Source organism: Lotus japonicus, chromosome 1 (genome assembly GCF_012489685.1).
Source record: "Lotus japonicus ecotype B-129 chromosome 1, LjGifu_v1.2".
Taxonomy (NCBI): Eukaryota; Viridiplantae; Streptophyta; class Magnoliopsida; order Fabales; family Fabaceae; genus Lotus; species Lotus japonicus.
The window spans coordinates 134,653,440-134,669,385 of NC_080041.1; the positions used below are offsets into that span (position 1 = coordinate 134,653,440).

General features: G+C 34.6%; 4 protein-coding genes across 4 annotated transcripts; 2 read left to right on the forward strand and 2 right to left on the reverse strand.

Annotated features, from left to right (window-relative positions):
• Nucleotides 1-911: 911 nt before the first annotated feature.
• On the reverse strand, nucleotides 912-6,650 carry LOC130726795 (putative UDP-glucuronate:xylan alpha-glucuronosyltransferase 4). The gene is made up of 5 exons (XM_057578102.1): nucleotides 6,639-6,650; nucleotides 6,253-6,290; nucleotides 3,404-4,170; nucleotides 1,683-2,191; nucleotides 912-1,337 (listed from the first exon to the last, which is right to left on the reverse strand). The coding sequence occupies exons 1-5, from the start codon at nucleotides 6,648-6,650 to the stop codon at nucleotides 912-914; spliced, it is 1,752 nt and encodes a 583-aa protein (XP_057434085.1).
• Nucleotides 6,651-6,985: 335 nt separating this feature from the next.
• Nucleotides 6,986-10,721, forward strand: LOC130731200 (uncharacterized). The gene is made up of 6 exons (XM_057583418.1): nucleotides 6,986-7,198; nucleotides 7,288-7,327; nucleotides 7,584-7,664; nucleotides 8,535-8,724; nucleotides 9,888-10,155; nucleotides 10,261-10,721. Exons 1-6 carry the CDS (start codon nucleotides 7,142-7,144, stop codon nucleotides 10,465-10,467), a joined length of 843 nt encoding a protein of 280 aa, XP_057439401.1. The 5' UTR covers nucleotides 6,986-7,141; the 3' UTR covers nucleotides 10,468-10,721.
• A 1,620-nt stretch (nucleotides 10,722-12,341) lies between these two features.
• On the reverse strand, nucleotides 12,342-13,227 carry LOC130731201 (uncharacterized GPI-anchored protein At5g19250-like). The gene is made up of 2 exons (XM_057583419.1): nucleotides 13,097-13,227; nucleotides 12,342-12,964 (listed from the first exon to the last, which is right to left on the reverse strand). Exons 1-2 carry the CDS (start codon nucleotides 13,176-13,178, stop codon nucleotides 12,471-12,473), a joined length of 576 nt encoding a protein of 191 aa, XP_057439402.1. The 5' UTR covers nucleotides 13,179-13,227; the 3' UTR covers nucleotides 12,342-12,470.
• A 403-nt stretch (nucleotides 13,228-13,630) lies between these two features.
• On the forward strand, nucleotides 13,631-15,943 carry LOC130731199 (NADPH-dependent aldehyde reductase 1, chloroplastic-like). Its single transcript, XM_057583416.1, has 4 exons — nucleotides 13,631-14,259; nucleotides 14,389-14,765; nucleotides 14,944-15,302; nucleotides 15,495-15,943. Exons 1-4 carry the CDS (start codon nucleotides 14,137-14,139, stop codon nucleotides 15,515-15,517), a joined length of 882 nt encoding a protein of 293 aa, XP_057439399.1. The 5' UTR covers nucleotides 13,631-14,136; the 3' UTR covers nucleotides 15,518-15,943.
• The last annotated feature ends 3 nt before the right edge of the window (nucleotides 15,944-15,946 follow it).

Below are 15,946 nucleotides of genomic sequence, written 5' to 3' on the forward strand. Positions count from 1 at the left end.
GAGGGGTAGAAAGATGAGCAAGACATAGATAAGAAAACACATTTTCTTTGAAGACAAATAAGATTGAGATGGAGAGAACTTGGAACCCATTATTTTCTCCAAGTTTTGTGATTGTGACAAATCTGTGTTAGAATTAAGAATTTCAAATGAGGGCTTCCACAAGCATGTTACAAGTAAAATAATTTTTTCCTTGTTGACTCATTGATGATAACTTCCGAGGATGAAAATAAAAAATAATGAATGAAAGTAATCAAACAAAGTTGAAATTAAAATATTTTGATAATTACAGGAACAATGGTTAGTAGAACTCGTAGATAGTTTGACTCTTTAAATATTTAGTCAAATGTTTGATTCCTGAACACGCGTATAAATACTTATTTATTAGGAGAACTTGTTAGTCAAAGAAGACATTTGGGAAAAAGTTAGACACTCCACTTAGCTTAGAATAAGTTTTTATTTGACTTTTAGTAATTTTTTTTTATACATTCGGAAAACTATTTTTTCTTTATATAATATTATAATTTTAATTATTTAAAATAACCCTTATATATATTTAAATAATATAATCATGAAAGCATTAATTATAGTGTTGACTGATTATTTTCTAAGGGAAAAAAGTTATGCACTCAATGATATTTTATACTCTCTCCCTTATGATCTTTCAGTTTAAGGGGCTTTAATATATATATATATATATATATATATATATATATATATATATATAAATTAAATTATATTTATAATGTTATCACTTTTAATAAATAATTTACTTACAGACTGACTTCCTAATATAACATTTTTTTTGATATTTGTATTTATCCGGTAGATAATAAACTAGATAACTTTCATGCTTAATCTACAAGGTAATTTGGGCATAAAAAATTCCGGACCCACACAATAAACTAATATAATCAAAATAATATTTCATCTTTTCTAGGATCCTTAACCTCAATCATCCAATGCCCATCAACAAAACTGGCATTTCTTGCTATTTTTCTCATCTTCAAAAGTCTTTCATTCATTGGCTTTGTAAGTGCACAATAAGATTGCAACTCTTTTGGCATGTTGTCATAAACCTGCCACCACCTTTCATGAGCTGAGTCACTTGCAAACAATTGACGGTCTTGCATGTCCCAATTACAATCATAATCTCTATAACACATCCAAGGCTTCAAACCCAAGTAATGTATTGCATACACATTCTTTGGGACCTCATGCGTTTCATTTTCTCCCTGCCTTTTAAAAGTCTTTAGGAGATTTAGCTTCGATGGCAACCTGTGCCACCATGTGAAGATCTCATTCAGAAAACCTTGATCACCCCCATTGTATGGTTGCACCTGATACAAATAAAGTTAGTAGTAATTAAAAAATAAAGATTATTGCAGGGTTGAGTACATGGGAAAAAGTACTCATGTAGCATGGGAAATGAATGTTGTACGGTCAACTTTTTGTACAATCACTGCAATTAAACGATCTCAGCAATTAGATGAAAACCTGACAACATAGATTCTGATAGCATGTTTTGTATGTGATCTATTTCATCCTACGGTCAAGATCCTTAACTGCAATGACTGCACCAAAAATTGACCGCAACCAAGCCTTATCCTGTGGCATATGTATAGCAAAGTAATAGAATTATCTCATTTTCTATAGTCTCTTGATCTTTTATTTTTCTTACTCACCTTGGAAGTTTTCTTCATCATGTACTCGAACATGCACTCAGATGGCTCAACTATCATCAACCCGGAGTTGAATATTGAGAGCTCATTAGGTGCAGCTGATAGTTGAGGGTAAGCAAAGAAATGGTCAATGTTATTCAAGATTAACAAGTCAGAATCTATGAAGATGATTTTGTCATACATGGTAAGTTGCCACATTCTTAGCTTGCTATAGTTCCACCGGTTATAAGCACTTTTTTTGGCAAAGGGGCTAAGGATACGTTGGATGCGCTTGATCTTCCACCCTGCAGCTTTTAGTCCTCTAGTGGATTTTGGACCAATTGATGTATCAGCTAGCAGGACTAGGTCTATGGTTTGAGCAATGTTTCTATTGGTTTGAAGGATGCTTTGAGCAAGAGCTATTGCACCACAAACATAAGCTTCTGAAGAGTGAAGGACAGTCACATAGGCTAACTTTGGAACATGCATGGTGCTATCCTGATTCATTGTTGGAGGTCTCCATAGCTCTTTACCTGCAAACAACTCCCATAAATTTATCTAACAACATATAATAAAAATAAAAATTACATTCGTTATGAATAATATCCCTCATAATTTAGCTTTCGAGTTTAATCGTGTAGTATGATTCACATAACGGACCTCATTTAATGAGATAAGACTTTTGTTGTGATAATTGTAGCTTCAATTATGTTGATACTACCATTGCAAACTAATGAGCTTATTACAATATGGGAAATACTTAGTATTTACTAAAGGGTGAAACACCAAAGACAAGAAGTGGTACCTGGTTTCCAATGTTTCAACCCCTATATATGGTGTCTCATGAATTGACACATATTTGGTGTAGGAAAATAAATTTTTCAACATTTGTTTCTGGCATTTCGATCATACATAATTCTTCCGTACCAAATAGCACAGCTGAGATAACTAATTTTTTCACACCCTAATTTTTACAATTAGGTTATACTTTGATTTCTTCTATTTTCGTCGTATCTCTAATTATATCTCTCATTTTCTATTTTTCTTTCTATATCTCTATTTTCCAAAATATACACATTCTTAAGTGTGTAAAAATCTTGGTTTTAAATTGCGATTATGACTATTTCAGAATTAAAGATAAATATGAGTTAATGTAACCGCAATTATTGTCATGTTGTTGCATAGCCTCCAAAACCCTTTACATTGTTGTCGCAATTGCTATCAAATATTCAATTACTCGAGCAAGCACTTTCATATTTGAGAGCATCAAAAGCCAAACCCAACATCACAGTTTGATAGCTGATGAAGAGATTTTTGAAAAGAGAATGTGTATGGATTTGAAAATTAAGAATAGTCAAGGATATAACCTTCCTTAGTTACCAATCAAAGTTTTAGCAAAAATAATTCATTCTTGATTTTTCACAATATACTGAGCATATATTATACAACTAGTGTTTACAATTAGAGAAGATTTAATTGCATCAAATTCTCACTGTAACAGAAAACTAGTCTCATCAATCTGAGGAAATTTGATTGCATCAAATTTTCACTCAGAAGCACCTCAAATCATCTTCTTAATTTGTAATTACTTACTCAGATACTGTGTAATTTAATTTGTTATTTCTTAACTATAATAGTGCAAGTGAGATAAGGAAAGGATTCTAGTCCTAATATAAATGTATACTCCATTTTCAATAGAAACTGTCAATTTTAACAATCCAAAATAAATTCTAACTGAAGTGTACCTGTTTCTGCATAACTAGTAGCAAGCTGGCAAGAACCAACAGGCATAAGCATATTCTGCTTCAACCTCTTCAAATCAGGCTTGTACACCCAATATTCCCCTTGATGCATCAATAGTTCATCACATTTGAAAATCTCCAGCATGGGACCACAAGATCCCACAAACACAACATACACATTCTTGTGATCACTCTCCAATGTGGTGACCCAACCACTTTCCACTGCCAAATTAGCCACCACCAAATTCACCTGCAACCTAAACAAGTCCCTAACCCCTGCTTTCTCCCCTGCCCCCTCATTAGTCCCACATGGAACAGTAGCCAACATAACATCAAGATCCTGATAATTCTTCAGCACTGGCATTGGCATGTTTGGGCATTGGGGTTTACCCCATTTCTCATCTTCATCAATCCATTCAGGAAAAAAATCCTCCCATTTCAAATTCTCATCAACATGGTCAAAATTGATAGAAAAAGTCTCAACTTTTGAGTGATGAAGTGAATCTAGTTGTTCATATACGTTACCATTGAATTCTCTGTTGACATTGACGAGACCAATCTTGATGTTGTTTTTGTTGCTGATATCTTTGGCTATAACATCAAACCAAGGTGGTCTTTTGTGATCATCATCATCAACTTGAACCATACTTGTTGTGGTGGTAACAGGAACTATTTTCTGCTTCTCCATAACCATGAAGAGAAAGAGGGATAGAGAGACAAGAAGCAAGAGACAAATAAGAAAACGCTTTTCCTTTGAAGAGGAATGAGATTGAGAAGCAGAGGATTTGGAAGCCATTTTTTCCTCTGATTTTGAGACAAAAGGGTTTTCCTTGGACATGATAGCTAGTATTGAGTGATTGTTTTGCATGATAGACACAAAAAAGGTAACGCACAAAGATGCAATTAAAAATATAATATTTAAAAAATAAATAGATGAATTTTTCTTTAAATATTTTCTTCTTTTCCTGTGCTTTATTAAAGAATAAATAGATGATGTATATATGAAAACATAAAATACAAATTTTTGAGTTAATTTCACAATCAATCATTTAAAACTATTTGATATGAATTTTTTAATGACATATTTGATGTCATTTTAAACATAAAATATTACATTCATTTTGTTATTTTGTAATATAAAAAATAACCAAATCATAAAAAATAAAACTTTGTCAGCATATATCTTACAGGTAGAAAAATCACGATTGACTTTTATTAATTATTTTAATGTCATTAAAAATCATTAAATGTCTTTTTAACAAAAAAAATATCATTAAATGTCAAATTAATACAGTAGTTATTTTTGAAAAAAAAATACAATTGACTTTTGTTAATTATTCTAATGTCATTAATAACTACTAAATAAAAATTTAACTATTAAATGAAAATTTAATTATTTTCAAAAGTATGAAATTATTTAACTATTAACTATTAAATTACTAAAAAATCAGAAAATATAAATATAACATCATCTTCTAAATAAAAAAATGTTAAATTTATTTAAAAACTTGGTGATTGGTGGCCAATACCCAATTTTTTTTAAGGCACCCAATGTAATATCCTTTTTTTTTGAAGGGTCAATATACTATCTTAATTACGCTGAAAAAATTATTCAATTTTAAAGAAAAAATGATTTCATCCCTTAAGGATAATTCAAGTGATAAAGGTTGAGATATATAAATTGAGGAGGAGAAGGTATATGGATCAATTTTTGGAGGACATGTAAGCATCGGTAAATCTTATAAAATAAGAGTAATTATTGATCACGTTTTTTATAAGCAATTATTGATCACGTTATTATTTATATATATGTTTTGCGTCAGGATCTAGTGTGTGATAAATCATAGTTAAAAATTAAAATATAAAATCTTAGAGTTTTTTTTTGAAAGAATATAAAATCTTAGAGTTAATTATTATAGAGTAATAATTTATACAAACCTCACTTTCTCTTTCATCTAATTTTCACACATTTCTCTTCCTATCTCTTTCTGCATTTTTTATCACATCACATACCATATCACTCATTTCTTTTATTATTTATATGAGATGAGATTTGGTCGAAATGATAAGTAAACAAAACATTATTCTTATTATAACTTTGATTCTCTTAGGAGAGATTTCATCTTTTGCCATCAAAAGATTCACAACTTTCCATGGGGCAATTTAAGGAGTATTAATTTTTTTTGTCATAACCAAGGTATCTCCACAGCCGACAGTCGTAAGACTAATCCCTCGCCCCACGGTCAGCGCACTAAGCGGTAGGGGACTGGCTAAGAAGTATTAATTTTTTAAATCTTGTCAAACAAATTTATTTGAAAAAATGGTGGGTGCACTAACCGTGTAATTTTTTTTTTCCAGATGCACCCAATTGATTTCCGCCACATCAACAATTTATTAATTTACTAATTAAAATTAAAAAGATTCATAACCACTTAATCCTATGTGCATATATAATGTGATTGGACGTCAGTGTAAGTAAAACTTTTTTACACTGACGGTACATATCCATTAATCTCAATTTATTTTGTCAATTCCAATCAAAGTATCTTAACCATTGGATTTAATATCGTTCCTTGCAAATATCGTTCTAAAATTTGGTGGAATGATGCCCCAACCGATATTGAGTAAGTCTTATTTTTTTTATACATCGGAAAATTACAAGGCAAAAGCAAAAAGACTACACAATACCTAACGCATCCTTCAAGAACAGAACTTCTTAGACTCATCTCTTACTGATTAATATAAGGCGTATTAAACTTAAAAAAAAGTCTCTCAACCACGAGACTTTCTCATCATGGGCCAATAACTCATGACCACACTAATTGGTTTGAATTTTTTTTCTTTACATTGGAAAATAGTTTGAAAAATATTTAAATCCAAACAAATAGATCTATTAAATGTCTGTTAAAAAAAAACTTATTAAATGTATTTACTTATGAATTTCATTTAGAATAATTGAAACGGAAAATAACAAAATTAATTGTAGATTTGTAGGCGTAAAAAACATTAGATGATTTTAACATTAAAAAATAAAAATTAATTATAAATCATGCAATTTATATGCGCATCACTTCGCTCGGCCACAACTAGCTACACTTTGAAACCATCTCCCCTCAGTCTCCCTTCTCATCTTTCTTTCTCCCCCTTTTTTTTCATACATGGAGCGCGCACATGCCCTCAAAATGATGAAGACAATCTTGATAGCTAACGCCAGTCTTAGTCCACATATCTCTCATACACCTGACACCATCGTGGAGCTACCGCCAAACTTGAAGGCAACATTGGTGAAAAAGTGAAGCTCGCATCGATGGTGAATATATGTGTAATTTTGAATCGAAACTCATTCAACTTAACCGTGGTTAAAACACATTGTCCAAAATTGGACCACTTTATAATAAGGTGGATCTTTACACGCTTGGTTATTTTATACTTTATTCAAATTGTACTATGCTAACTAAATTATGAAAAATATATATGAAATTTGTTTTGGTAAAAAAAAAAGATTTATCAGACGAAAATTGAGAAATAAGATAGTGGGCTGGGCCCGTTGCTTGCATCATAGTAAATAGATCCAACTCGTGTAATGTGAAGAACAGTGAATAGTTGCTTCTTTCCGCGCGAGAAAGAGAGAGAAAATAGAGAGAGAGAGAGAGAGAGAGAGAGAGAGAGAGATCTGGTTGTAAGAGAAAGAAAAAGGGACGAAGAAGAAGAAGAAGCAGAAGCAGAAGGAACGAGAGAAAGATGATGTCTGGTAAATACACTTCGATCGATAACCAACAGCTTCAAGGATCTGTACCTGTGAGTATTCAATTCCATTCTTCGATTCGATTCGATTCCATTATCTTCAATTTTCGTTTCACATCTCTCTCACTCTCGTTTTCTCGCAGGCCGTTCCAGATCCACCTCCGGTCACCGTCAAGTTCACAGGTCAGTTTGCATTCTCAATTCGTTATGCTAATCGATTTAATTGAATAGATCAGCTTCAAATTTCACCTCGAAACTTCCCCGATTCTCAATTTCTGTGCATTTTTGTTGCTAATTAAGTTCGCATCACTTGATTTTGCACCGTGTGGCTTCATTTGAACCTGTTTGTTGTTGCTAGCCTGGATCATTCTTCGATCTTCGGTTTTGTGCTGATTTTTGTAATATACTTCATCTGATTATGGCTTGTTTTGGTTTGTAGATTCAAATCTTAAGACATTTCCTCCATCTGAAACACAGGGCAAGATTACCGGTGGCTCCAGGCCTCCTCGTGATGCTGATGGTTTGTGCCATTCCACATTGTTCTCACTTTTTTCTTTTCCGTTTTAGTTTTGATAATGTTTGCTTTCAAGGTCGTTGTTGTTCCGTGCATTTGTATAAGCACAGGCTGTTATTATGTTAATGACAACGAATGTCTGGTGGATTTTAATTTTTTGTTGAATATATTCCGAGATAGGTAGATTAGAAGCTTCAAGATGATTTTCATTTCTATTGCTATGTGCTTGTTAAAATCTGTTCTCTTTGGTTTTCCTGTTATGTTGCTTTACTCTATAGACGCATTTGGCCAGTCTTTTCGTCACGTCTCAATTATGAGGTTTGGTTTGAGTGTTTGGGTGGGAATGTGCTTTGACTGCTGTGGGCAGCCACCGTGCAATTAATCGTCTTAGTGGGTAATAGATGATAAGCCTGAAGAGTTTAGCTGAACAATCAACAATATATTATATAACAATGTGGTAAAGGAGATACATCATAAAAAATTCAACTGATTTTAGAATTTTGTTGTACTGACATTCCCTGAATCTAGGTTTGAATTTCATGGACTGATTTATCCTTAATAATGATGATCACCAAAATTAGTTGACTTGTCTATCCTTGCTTAAAATCTTGCTGTACTGGCAAGGTAACTGCTACTGCTGACTTTGAGCCAAGACCAGTCCTAAAACTGGCTGTTATTTTTTCTCACGTTTTGTTTGATCCAATCTTCTATGCTCATATTTTATTACTCTTGTGTATGGTTGATGCTTACTACTTGTGACGACATTACCTTCTGTGCCTGTGACAATTTTGTGTTTGAGTTATTATGATTTGCAATTAATTTTCTTGGGATTTGTCTGACTTGTTTTTGTCAAATTGTTTCATTCATATTACGCAGATTCATTTTCAAAACCTGTATCTGGTTCTGATGAACCCCAACAGCAGGGTGGTTGGCTTCATACTTTTACGGTTGCTGCTTACAAACCTTACTTTGACATCGACAGTTCAGATGTTCTTGAGAGGATTAAAGACTCACTATTTCCATTTAGAGGAACTTTTAATGAAAAAACTGCAACCAACCCTGACTTGTAAGTTTACTTTCTCAAACAAACTACAAATGATCTGTATATAGTTAATATGTTTTTTTTATGAAGACAAGATGAAGCTAGATTGTGGTGTCCTCAGTTCTGACATTTTCCAATTATGACATGTATCATAGTTAATATAATTATAATATGAAGCAAAGATGCTACTAAATTTCTGTATCTGTTTGTTATGCTAAATTGCTAATATCTATGAGCCAAAGTAAGGTATAAGACAGTAATGAAGAACTATATTACATTCAAAATTTTGGGTTTGTGTGTGTTGTTGGGGGGGGGGGGGAGTTCTATGCTACATATTCTCATTGTGAACACTGACTTTTGAAGTATATCTCTGAAACAAGTAGATTAAACAGCATGTTTATGCCACAAGTTAACTATTGTTCTTTCCCCATATAACTAATAAACATGTTAGTTGTTATGTTTACCAACTGAATCTGAATAAGATGACTTTGTGTAAGTAGTAGGCCTATCTAGTTCATCACCATTATCTGGACAACTGAACTTAATATAGTCAGTAATACTCATTTGGGATGTAGGTAGACCACTCCTAAAAGGTTGACTATTAACAGAGAGAGACACTATGTCAGAATGTGAGTTAAGTTTTTCACACCCTGCGGATATGGGATTAACTCCTGCATCCATGTTGTCAAGCTGGAAAAAGTGGTCCATCCACATCAGAGGTGGACAAACTGGGCTCTAATTGGTGTAGGTCAAAGATCGAAATGAATAAGGAAGTTCCATGCCATCATTCTTGGAGATGACTTACAATCCCTTGGTTTATACACTGGAAACAACGATTTTTTTTAAATACTGTGGATAATTGGCAATAGTTTTCATAAAATTGCCAAATACAATCACCATGAAAAGTACAACTAAATCATCTAATGGCCACTACATTATTTTAGTTTTTGTCCTGCTTTGCTGCTCCGGCGTCAATTTGATTCCATGTCTGGTGTTATTTTTTCTTTCTTTAGTGGCTTATATCCTCTATATAAATACTGCCATACTGGTGTTCCAAGATGAGGATGTATGCCACTTCAAACTTTGGAGGACACATGTTTTACCGTTATGCCTTACTAAAAAGCGAACTTTATGTGGTTTAGCTGTGTGGCAGAATGTAATTTTGAGTTTACTGTAAATGTACGTAGGTATGGACCATTCTGGATTTGCACTACCTTAATATTTGTAGCAGCATCCATTGGCACATTCGTGACATATCTAGCTCACAAACTGAAGGACAAGGAATGGAACTATGACATAAACCTAGTGACTTGGTCTGCTGGTCTGTTTTATGGCTATGTTACCGTTGTTCCTCTTTGTCTGTATGTAATCCTCAAATACTTCTCTGCACCAGCAAGCCTTGTCCAACTATTCTGTCTATATGGATATTCCTTGTTTGTGTTTATTCCAGCAATGGTAAGCTTCTGCACTTCAATTTCTCCGTCTTATTTTAACTTCAACAATGAAATTTGACATTATCGCAGTACTGAATCCTCAAGTGAAACCCTTTGTTTGCAACAGTGTATGTCCGTTGTGCCACTGGAGATATTTAGATGGGTGATTGCAGGTGTGGCGGGACTCATGTCAGCAACATTTGTAGGGCTTAACCTCCGGGCACATATCATGTCAGCAGGTGAAAGGTGGTTCTTGATTGTTGCTGCCATTTTTCTGTTGCAGCTGGCTCTAGCCGTTGTATTAAAGATGTATCTCTTCACAGTATCAGTTTAAGAGGAAAGTGGACAGTGTGAATGAAATATATATGTAAGGAAGAAATAGCTTTTTGGCCCTTTAGGTTTCTATTAATACAATTTGTAGCTGAATTGTAATTCACAGATATAAAACCATTGTGTATTCATTCATTTATGGCAATATAGAGGCGAATAACCGGTGGTTTTCATAACAAAAACCATTTGTTAACATCACATGTGTATAATACGTGTGCCTGGCGATTTTGTCCAGAATGTTTTATTTTCTTTGACTAATTTGTCATGACTGTTAACCTCAGCTTCTATTTTTTTGGTGTAAAATTCAGAACTTAAGACCTCAAAGAAGTCTTAAGTGCTTAGTATTACACACAATTTGGTAATTGTCCACTACCTAATTTTATTTTCAAGCGGTGCCAACTAATGTTAGAAACTAGACACAATACCAAACCTTTGAAAACCTAATAGGAACCGACCAACACACTGGTTTTACAATGATTAATTAATTGGAATGATGCTCATAGTTGTAGACAATTAGCTTTGTTTCGAGACATTTATAGTGTGAAGATATGAATATTCCATAATTGAACAAGTTGTCAAGAAGGCATAATAGCCCTTGAAAAAAGCATTGACTTTAAAGATCAAAAACAGACAAAGTAAAATAGTGTAAAGGAAGAGTCAAGCCCTGATACTGAAATTGTGGTGCTATGATAAACCAGGTTAGGCTGAGTTTGAAATTGCAGTGCTATAATAAACTAAGGTTAGGCTGATTTTGAAACTACTGTATATATTAAGAGTTCGTTAATTGACATGATTACACTATATAGGAAAAGTTTGGTATATATACACTTCACCATCAATGCACAAACTCAAAAGCACTGATCTTAGACACATTCTTATAAGTGATATCATGTGTTGTCTGGTTTGATTATTTCTGGTATGAGCCACTCCCACACCTGTTCTTGATCTTTCCTTTCTTCATTTCTTAGTTCAGAGAAGCCAGAAGAGATTTCTAAATGATATTTGACAATTGTGGTGAAGTGATGACAGTTTCAAGGTCTCAAATGGGGTGTGTCTTCCTGATATTATTAAGCATTTTGGTTTTGAACCATGAAGTATTGGGTGCTAGGTTAGGAAAAGTGGAACATGTACACAAACTCATGCCTCCAGTATGGAGGAAAAGCTTTACCAGTGAAACTGATAGAAGCTATTACACAACAAGTAAAAGAGCAGTACCCTCCTCTCCTGACCGCTTGCACAACAGATAGGTAATTCTATCCTTCTAGCAATTGAATTCTCTGTCCTTTCAACAGAGATTACTTAGCATGTGATCAATAACGAGTTTTTTCCTGGGAAAAGCGAGTTTGAGTGCATACACCCATGCTATATGTTTATAATTATTATTTCTTCAATCAAATCACTGCTAAATAACAGAATCCAGCAGTTTGAAGTTTCATTAGATGTTTGGTCAGCAGCTTTTTCAAGAATCAATTCTGAGCCGCAAAAGCTATGCTACTCACAGAAGAGTTAAAAGTCCAAAGCTACTCAGATAAGTTTCTTCTTGATTCAATCATCAATCCTGAGACGCAGAAACTAATCTACTCATATGAAAGTCGAAATCCAGCAGCCTATCACAGGAACTTTTTTCTAAAAGCTACTCATTAAAGCTTCTTCATAGAAGAAGTTGATTCTATCTTTGGAATCATAAGAATTTTCAAACATGCACTCACATCGATTAGGGTTTAGTGAGTAAAGATATATTGTTCAAGTTATATGGTTTAAAGGTGTAATATTTGAGTGGTAACTTTTCACCTCACTTTTATTATACTCTCTTCCCATTTCTATTGCTTTTCCCTTTTATCACACTCACCTCAAGCTATGTAAATGTGTAAATGCAGTACAATAGAAATGAATCACACTGATTATAGTACAAGGGTTAGATATATAAATAACACCAGACACAATTTAGTTCCTAATTAAGTCCACACTACATTACATTTTCACAAAAGGGAGGAAGAAAGAAAGTGCTCAATATAAGTAGTTAATCAGCAGAACCAACAAAGCCAAGAGCAAAAACTCAACCCCAGCATGCAAAGTAGATGCATCAGCAGCGAAAGTTCCAGTGGGTGTGTTGGTAGTGAGAACAAGCACCATCCAATCATCCTCTGAGCCAAGCCCTGCACCTGTGTACTTGGAATTGTTAAGATACTTAGCATACACATCAGAATGAGTGTAGTTGGAAAGCACAACAGTGGGTTCCAATTTGGCCACACAAACTGGGAGAATGACCCCATCACTTGTGGTGGTGATGTTGATGTCACATTTATCAATGTGCTTCTGCAATTTTGGGATTTGCATGCTCCCACCAGGGTAGTATTGACTCACTTGTTCACATGGTATGTCTTCCATTTCTTCTGCTATCTCATCTGCTAAACAATATGCCTTGGGAACACGGTTCAGGGGTGAAAGGTTCTTAGTCTGCCTGAAGCTATTGATTCCCTTGTATACACTATCCACCTCATCTATCAATGAAGCACATGTGTAACATCATTAATAATAGTATATTAACTACTGAAACCAACACAAGAAGCAACTATATTATGTAATATGATTCAAGTAACTGAGACTAAGGAGAGTTTTGGAAGATAAAGTACCTTTGCACTGAGTTGGAGTAGAAAGAAAGAGGAAAGCAAAGACACATGCAAGAAGGAAGAAACCAAGTTTGAAGGATGCCATGGTGAGCTTAATGTGAGTCGTAATGGCAAACCACCACACGTTTTTAATGAATTAGACTTGATAACAAGGGATAAACAAAAATGGGTTCCTAGAGTAATGACAGGTATAAAGTTCATCTTCCACGTGGTTGACATGCATGCAAGTAACCAGATAACACAGCAAAGAAACATTTTGAATTAAATAAGAGAACAAGGTTGCTAGTTTGAAGTGTTTTCTAGATTATAACAAGTTAGATTCTGTGACTGGAAAATTCTATCCTACACCAAATGGCTGATGGCAGGAATGTCCTAAATAACACATGTCATCTCTCTAGTATAGAAATTAATACGCCTATCTGTCATCATGTGTAGTATAAGTGGATCAATCTCATAGGTATGCAAGCTTTGAATATACCCTTATCAGCATGGGAATGTACCTATATTATCTGTGACAAGTCATCCAAATACCCTAAAAACTAATGACTAGTATTTAATTGAGTACTTTCCTCATCCTTGAATACTATAGCAGAATATATCCTCCTATCCTATGGAAGATAGCTTTTAGGAGAGTTATAATCCATTGTAAACAAACAAACAGTGAGTAAATTTCATATTAGTGTACCAAATGATGACCGTGTCCAAAACCAACAAGGAAGCTGCACTCAAAACCAATCCTTGTTTTGATTCAATGTGCCCTTTTCTACAGATGTGTCCTCTGCATGTGATGAATATGACACGTCAAACACCTCCTTCTGCCACTCATCACCGCGTGGCATGTTCAACTTCTTCACAAACAACATGTGTATCTGGATGCAATCATCATCATACACACACAACTATCAGCAATGTGCCCCACTACTATATCTTTACCCCACACAACATCTTAAAAAGCATCCTCCATATCTTGCATTCACTTCAACATCCACAGCAGAAACCACATTTTCAGCCTCAGGAGATTTCCAAAAAGCATTTTGGTGAGCATGGCTTCTGGTGGACAGAAATTCCCCCCTCAGAAGCAAGAGACACAACCTGGCAAAGAACATGCCTTGAATCCAACACCCCAATTCACCAGCCCAGAGTATAAACCATCAAATAAACTTCAAGTACATATATATAATAACACCCTTTCTCTATACATGACCAAATTTCTACATTAACTGCTTGCATTATTTAAAATTATTTCTTTCCACTCCCTCAATTTCGTAAGTTCTATATTGTGGGTTAATTTTCAGGGGAAGATAGCATTAATCACTGGTGGTGACTCTGGAATTGGAAGAGCAGTGTGCAATTTATTTGCATTAGAGGGTGCAACTGTGATTTTCACCTATGTGAAGGGACAAGAGGACAAGGATGCGAGGGACACTATTGAAATGATAAAAAGGGCTAAGACTGCAGATGCTAAAGATCCACTGGCTATACCAGCTGACCTTGGTTTTGATGAGAACTGCAAGAGAGTGGTGGATGAGGCAGTGAATGCTTATGGCCGCATAGATATTCTGGTCAACAATGCAGCTGAGCAGTATGAGTGTGGTTCAGTGGAGGAGATTGATGAGCCAAGACTTGAGAGGGTGTTCAGAACTAACATCTTCTCATATTTCTTCCTGACCAGGTAAAATCAAAATGGATTCAACTAAAAGTTGAAACAACATAGATATTTATCATTCACTAGCGGGGTTAAAATAAACTAAATCAAGCATATACTAACCTTCAACTCAATCTATGAAAAGAGTTTACTTCATTTTGTCTTGTATGATTTTTAAGTTTAACTAACTTGTATATTTGTATAGGCATGCCCTGAAGCATATGAAGGAAGGAAGCAGCATTATCAACACAACATCAGTGAATGCATACAAGGGACACCCTACATTACTGGACTACACTGCCACCAAGGGTGCCATTGTGGCCTTTACCAGGGGCCTTTCCCTTCAGCTTGTGAGCAAGGGAATAAGAGTGAATGGGGTTGCACCTGGACCCATATGGACTCCATTGATACCAGCCTCTTTCAAGGAGGAAGAAACTGCTCAATTTGGTGCTGATGTGCCAATGAAAAGAGCTGGCCAGCCTGTTGAGGTTGCCCCCTCCTATGTGTTTCTTGCCTGCAACCAGTGCTCCTCCTACATAACTGGCCAAGTCCTCCACCCCAACGGTGATGCATACAAATACAATGATACTTTATACATAATGTGCATGTTTGGAAACTCTTTCAAAAACCACTTTAAAACTAAAATCACGGTGGCTTCTGTCCATCATGAATTGAATGAGTTTCCAAATAATGCTATTTTATACCAGAATCAAGTGTTTGTTGTCTGGTTTTGCTAACAATTTTGTTATTTTTCAGGTGGAAACGTGGTGAATGGGTGATGAGGATGACTCATGCAGAAGTTGAAATCGATATCATATGTAACCGGTTTTGTGGTTCTTTGTGTACCTAAACTGTGTAAAGAATGGCAAAAAAGCAGTTATCATAGCGCTCTATATGAGAGAATATGTAGCACCCCAGCTCTTCTGTAGTTTTGCTTTTGAATGTAAAAACCTTGAGAAATAAGAAACTAATAAATATACCAGTTCTTTTGCTAAAGTATGTTTTAAATAAAACTGAAGTGTGGATATGTGACTTTGTATCGTCATAATACTAATACATGTTTGAAAACTCATTCAGAACTCAGAATCAATTTTAGTGTGGTTATGTGACTTTGTATCGTCATACATGTGAAAATTTTTGAAATAGTCAAATCTGGTGGACTTCCATAAATTTTAACGAAAGTTACTTGTCTACCGTAGCTTTCACCT

Coding starts and splice junctions, on each gene's coding strand:
- LOC130731201 (XM_057583419.1), bottom strand. CDS start 13,178: ATGGCATCCTTCAAACTTGGTTTCTTCCTTCTTGCATGTGTCTTTGCT. Junction 12,965..13,096: donor TACTCCAACTCAGTGCAAAG/GTACTTTATCTT, acceptor CTTCATTGATAG/ATGAGGTGGATAGTGTATAC.
- LOC130726795 (XM_057578102.1), bottom strand. Junction 2,192..3,403: donor TACTAGTTATGCAGAAACAG/GTACACTTCAGT, acceptor AGTTGTTTGCAG/GTAAAGAGCTATGGAGACCT. Junction 1,338..1,682: donor TGATGAAGAAAACTTCCAAG/GTGAGTAAGAAA, acceptor TATTTGTATCAG/GTGCAACCATACAATGGGGG.
- LOC130731200 (XM_057583418.1), top strand. CDS start 7,142: ATGATGTCTGGTAAATACACTTCGATCGATAACCAACAGCTTCAAGGA. Junction 7,199..7,287: donor AGCTTCAAGGATCTGTACCT/GTGAGTATTCAA, acceptor GTTTTCTCGCAG/GCCGTTCCAGATCCACCTCC. Junction 10,156..10,260: donor TTGTGTTTATTCCAGCAATG/GTAAGCTTCTGC, acceptor TGTTTGCAACAG/TGTATGTCCGTTGTGCCACT.
- LOC130731199 (XM_057583416.1), top strand. CDS start 14,137: ATGGCTTCTGGTGGACAGAAATTCCCCCCTCAGAAGCAAGAGACACAA. Junction 14,260..14,388: donor AACCATCAAATAAACTTCAA/GTACATATATAT, acceptor GTTAATTTTCAG/GGGAAGATAGCATTAATCAC. Junction 14,766..14,943: donor TCATATTTCTTCCTGACCAG/GTAAAATCAAAA, acceptor ATATTTGTATAG/GCATGCCCTGAAGCATATGA.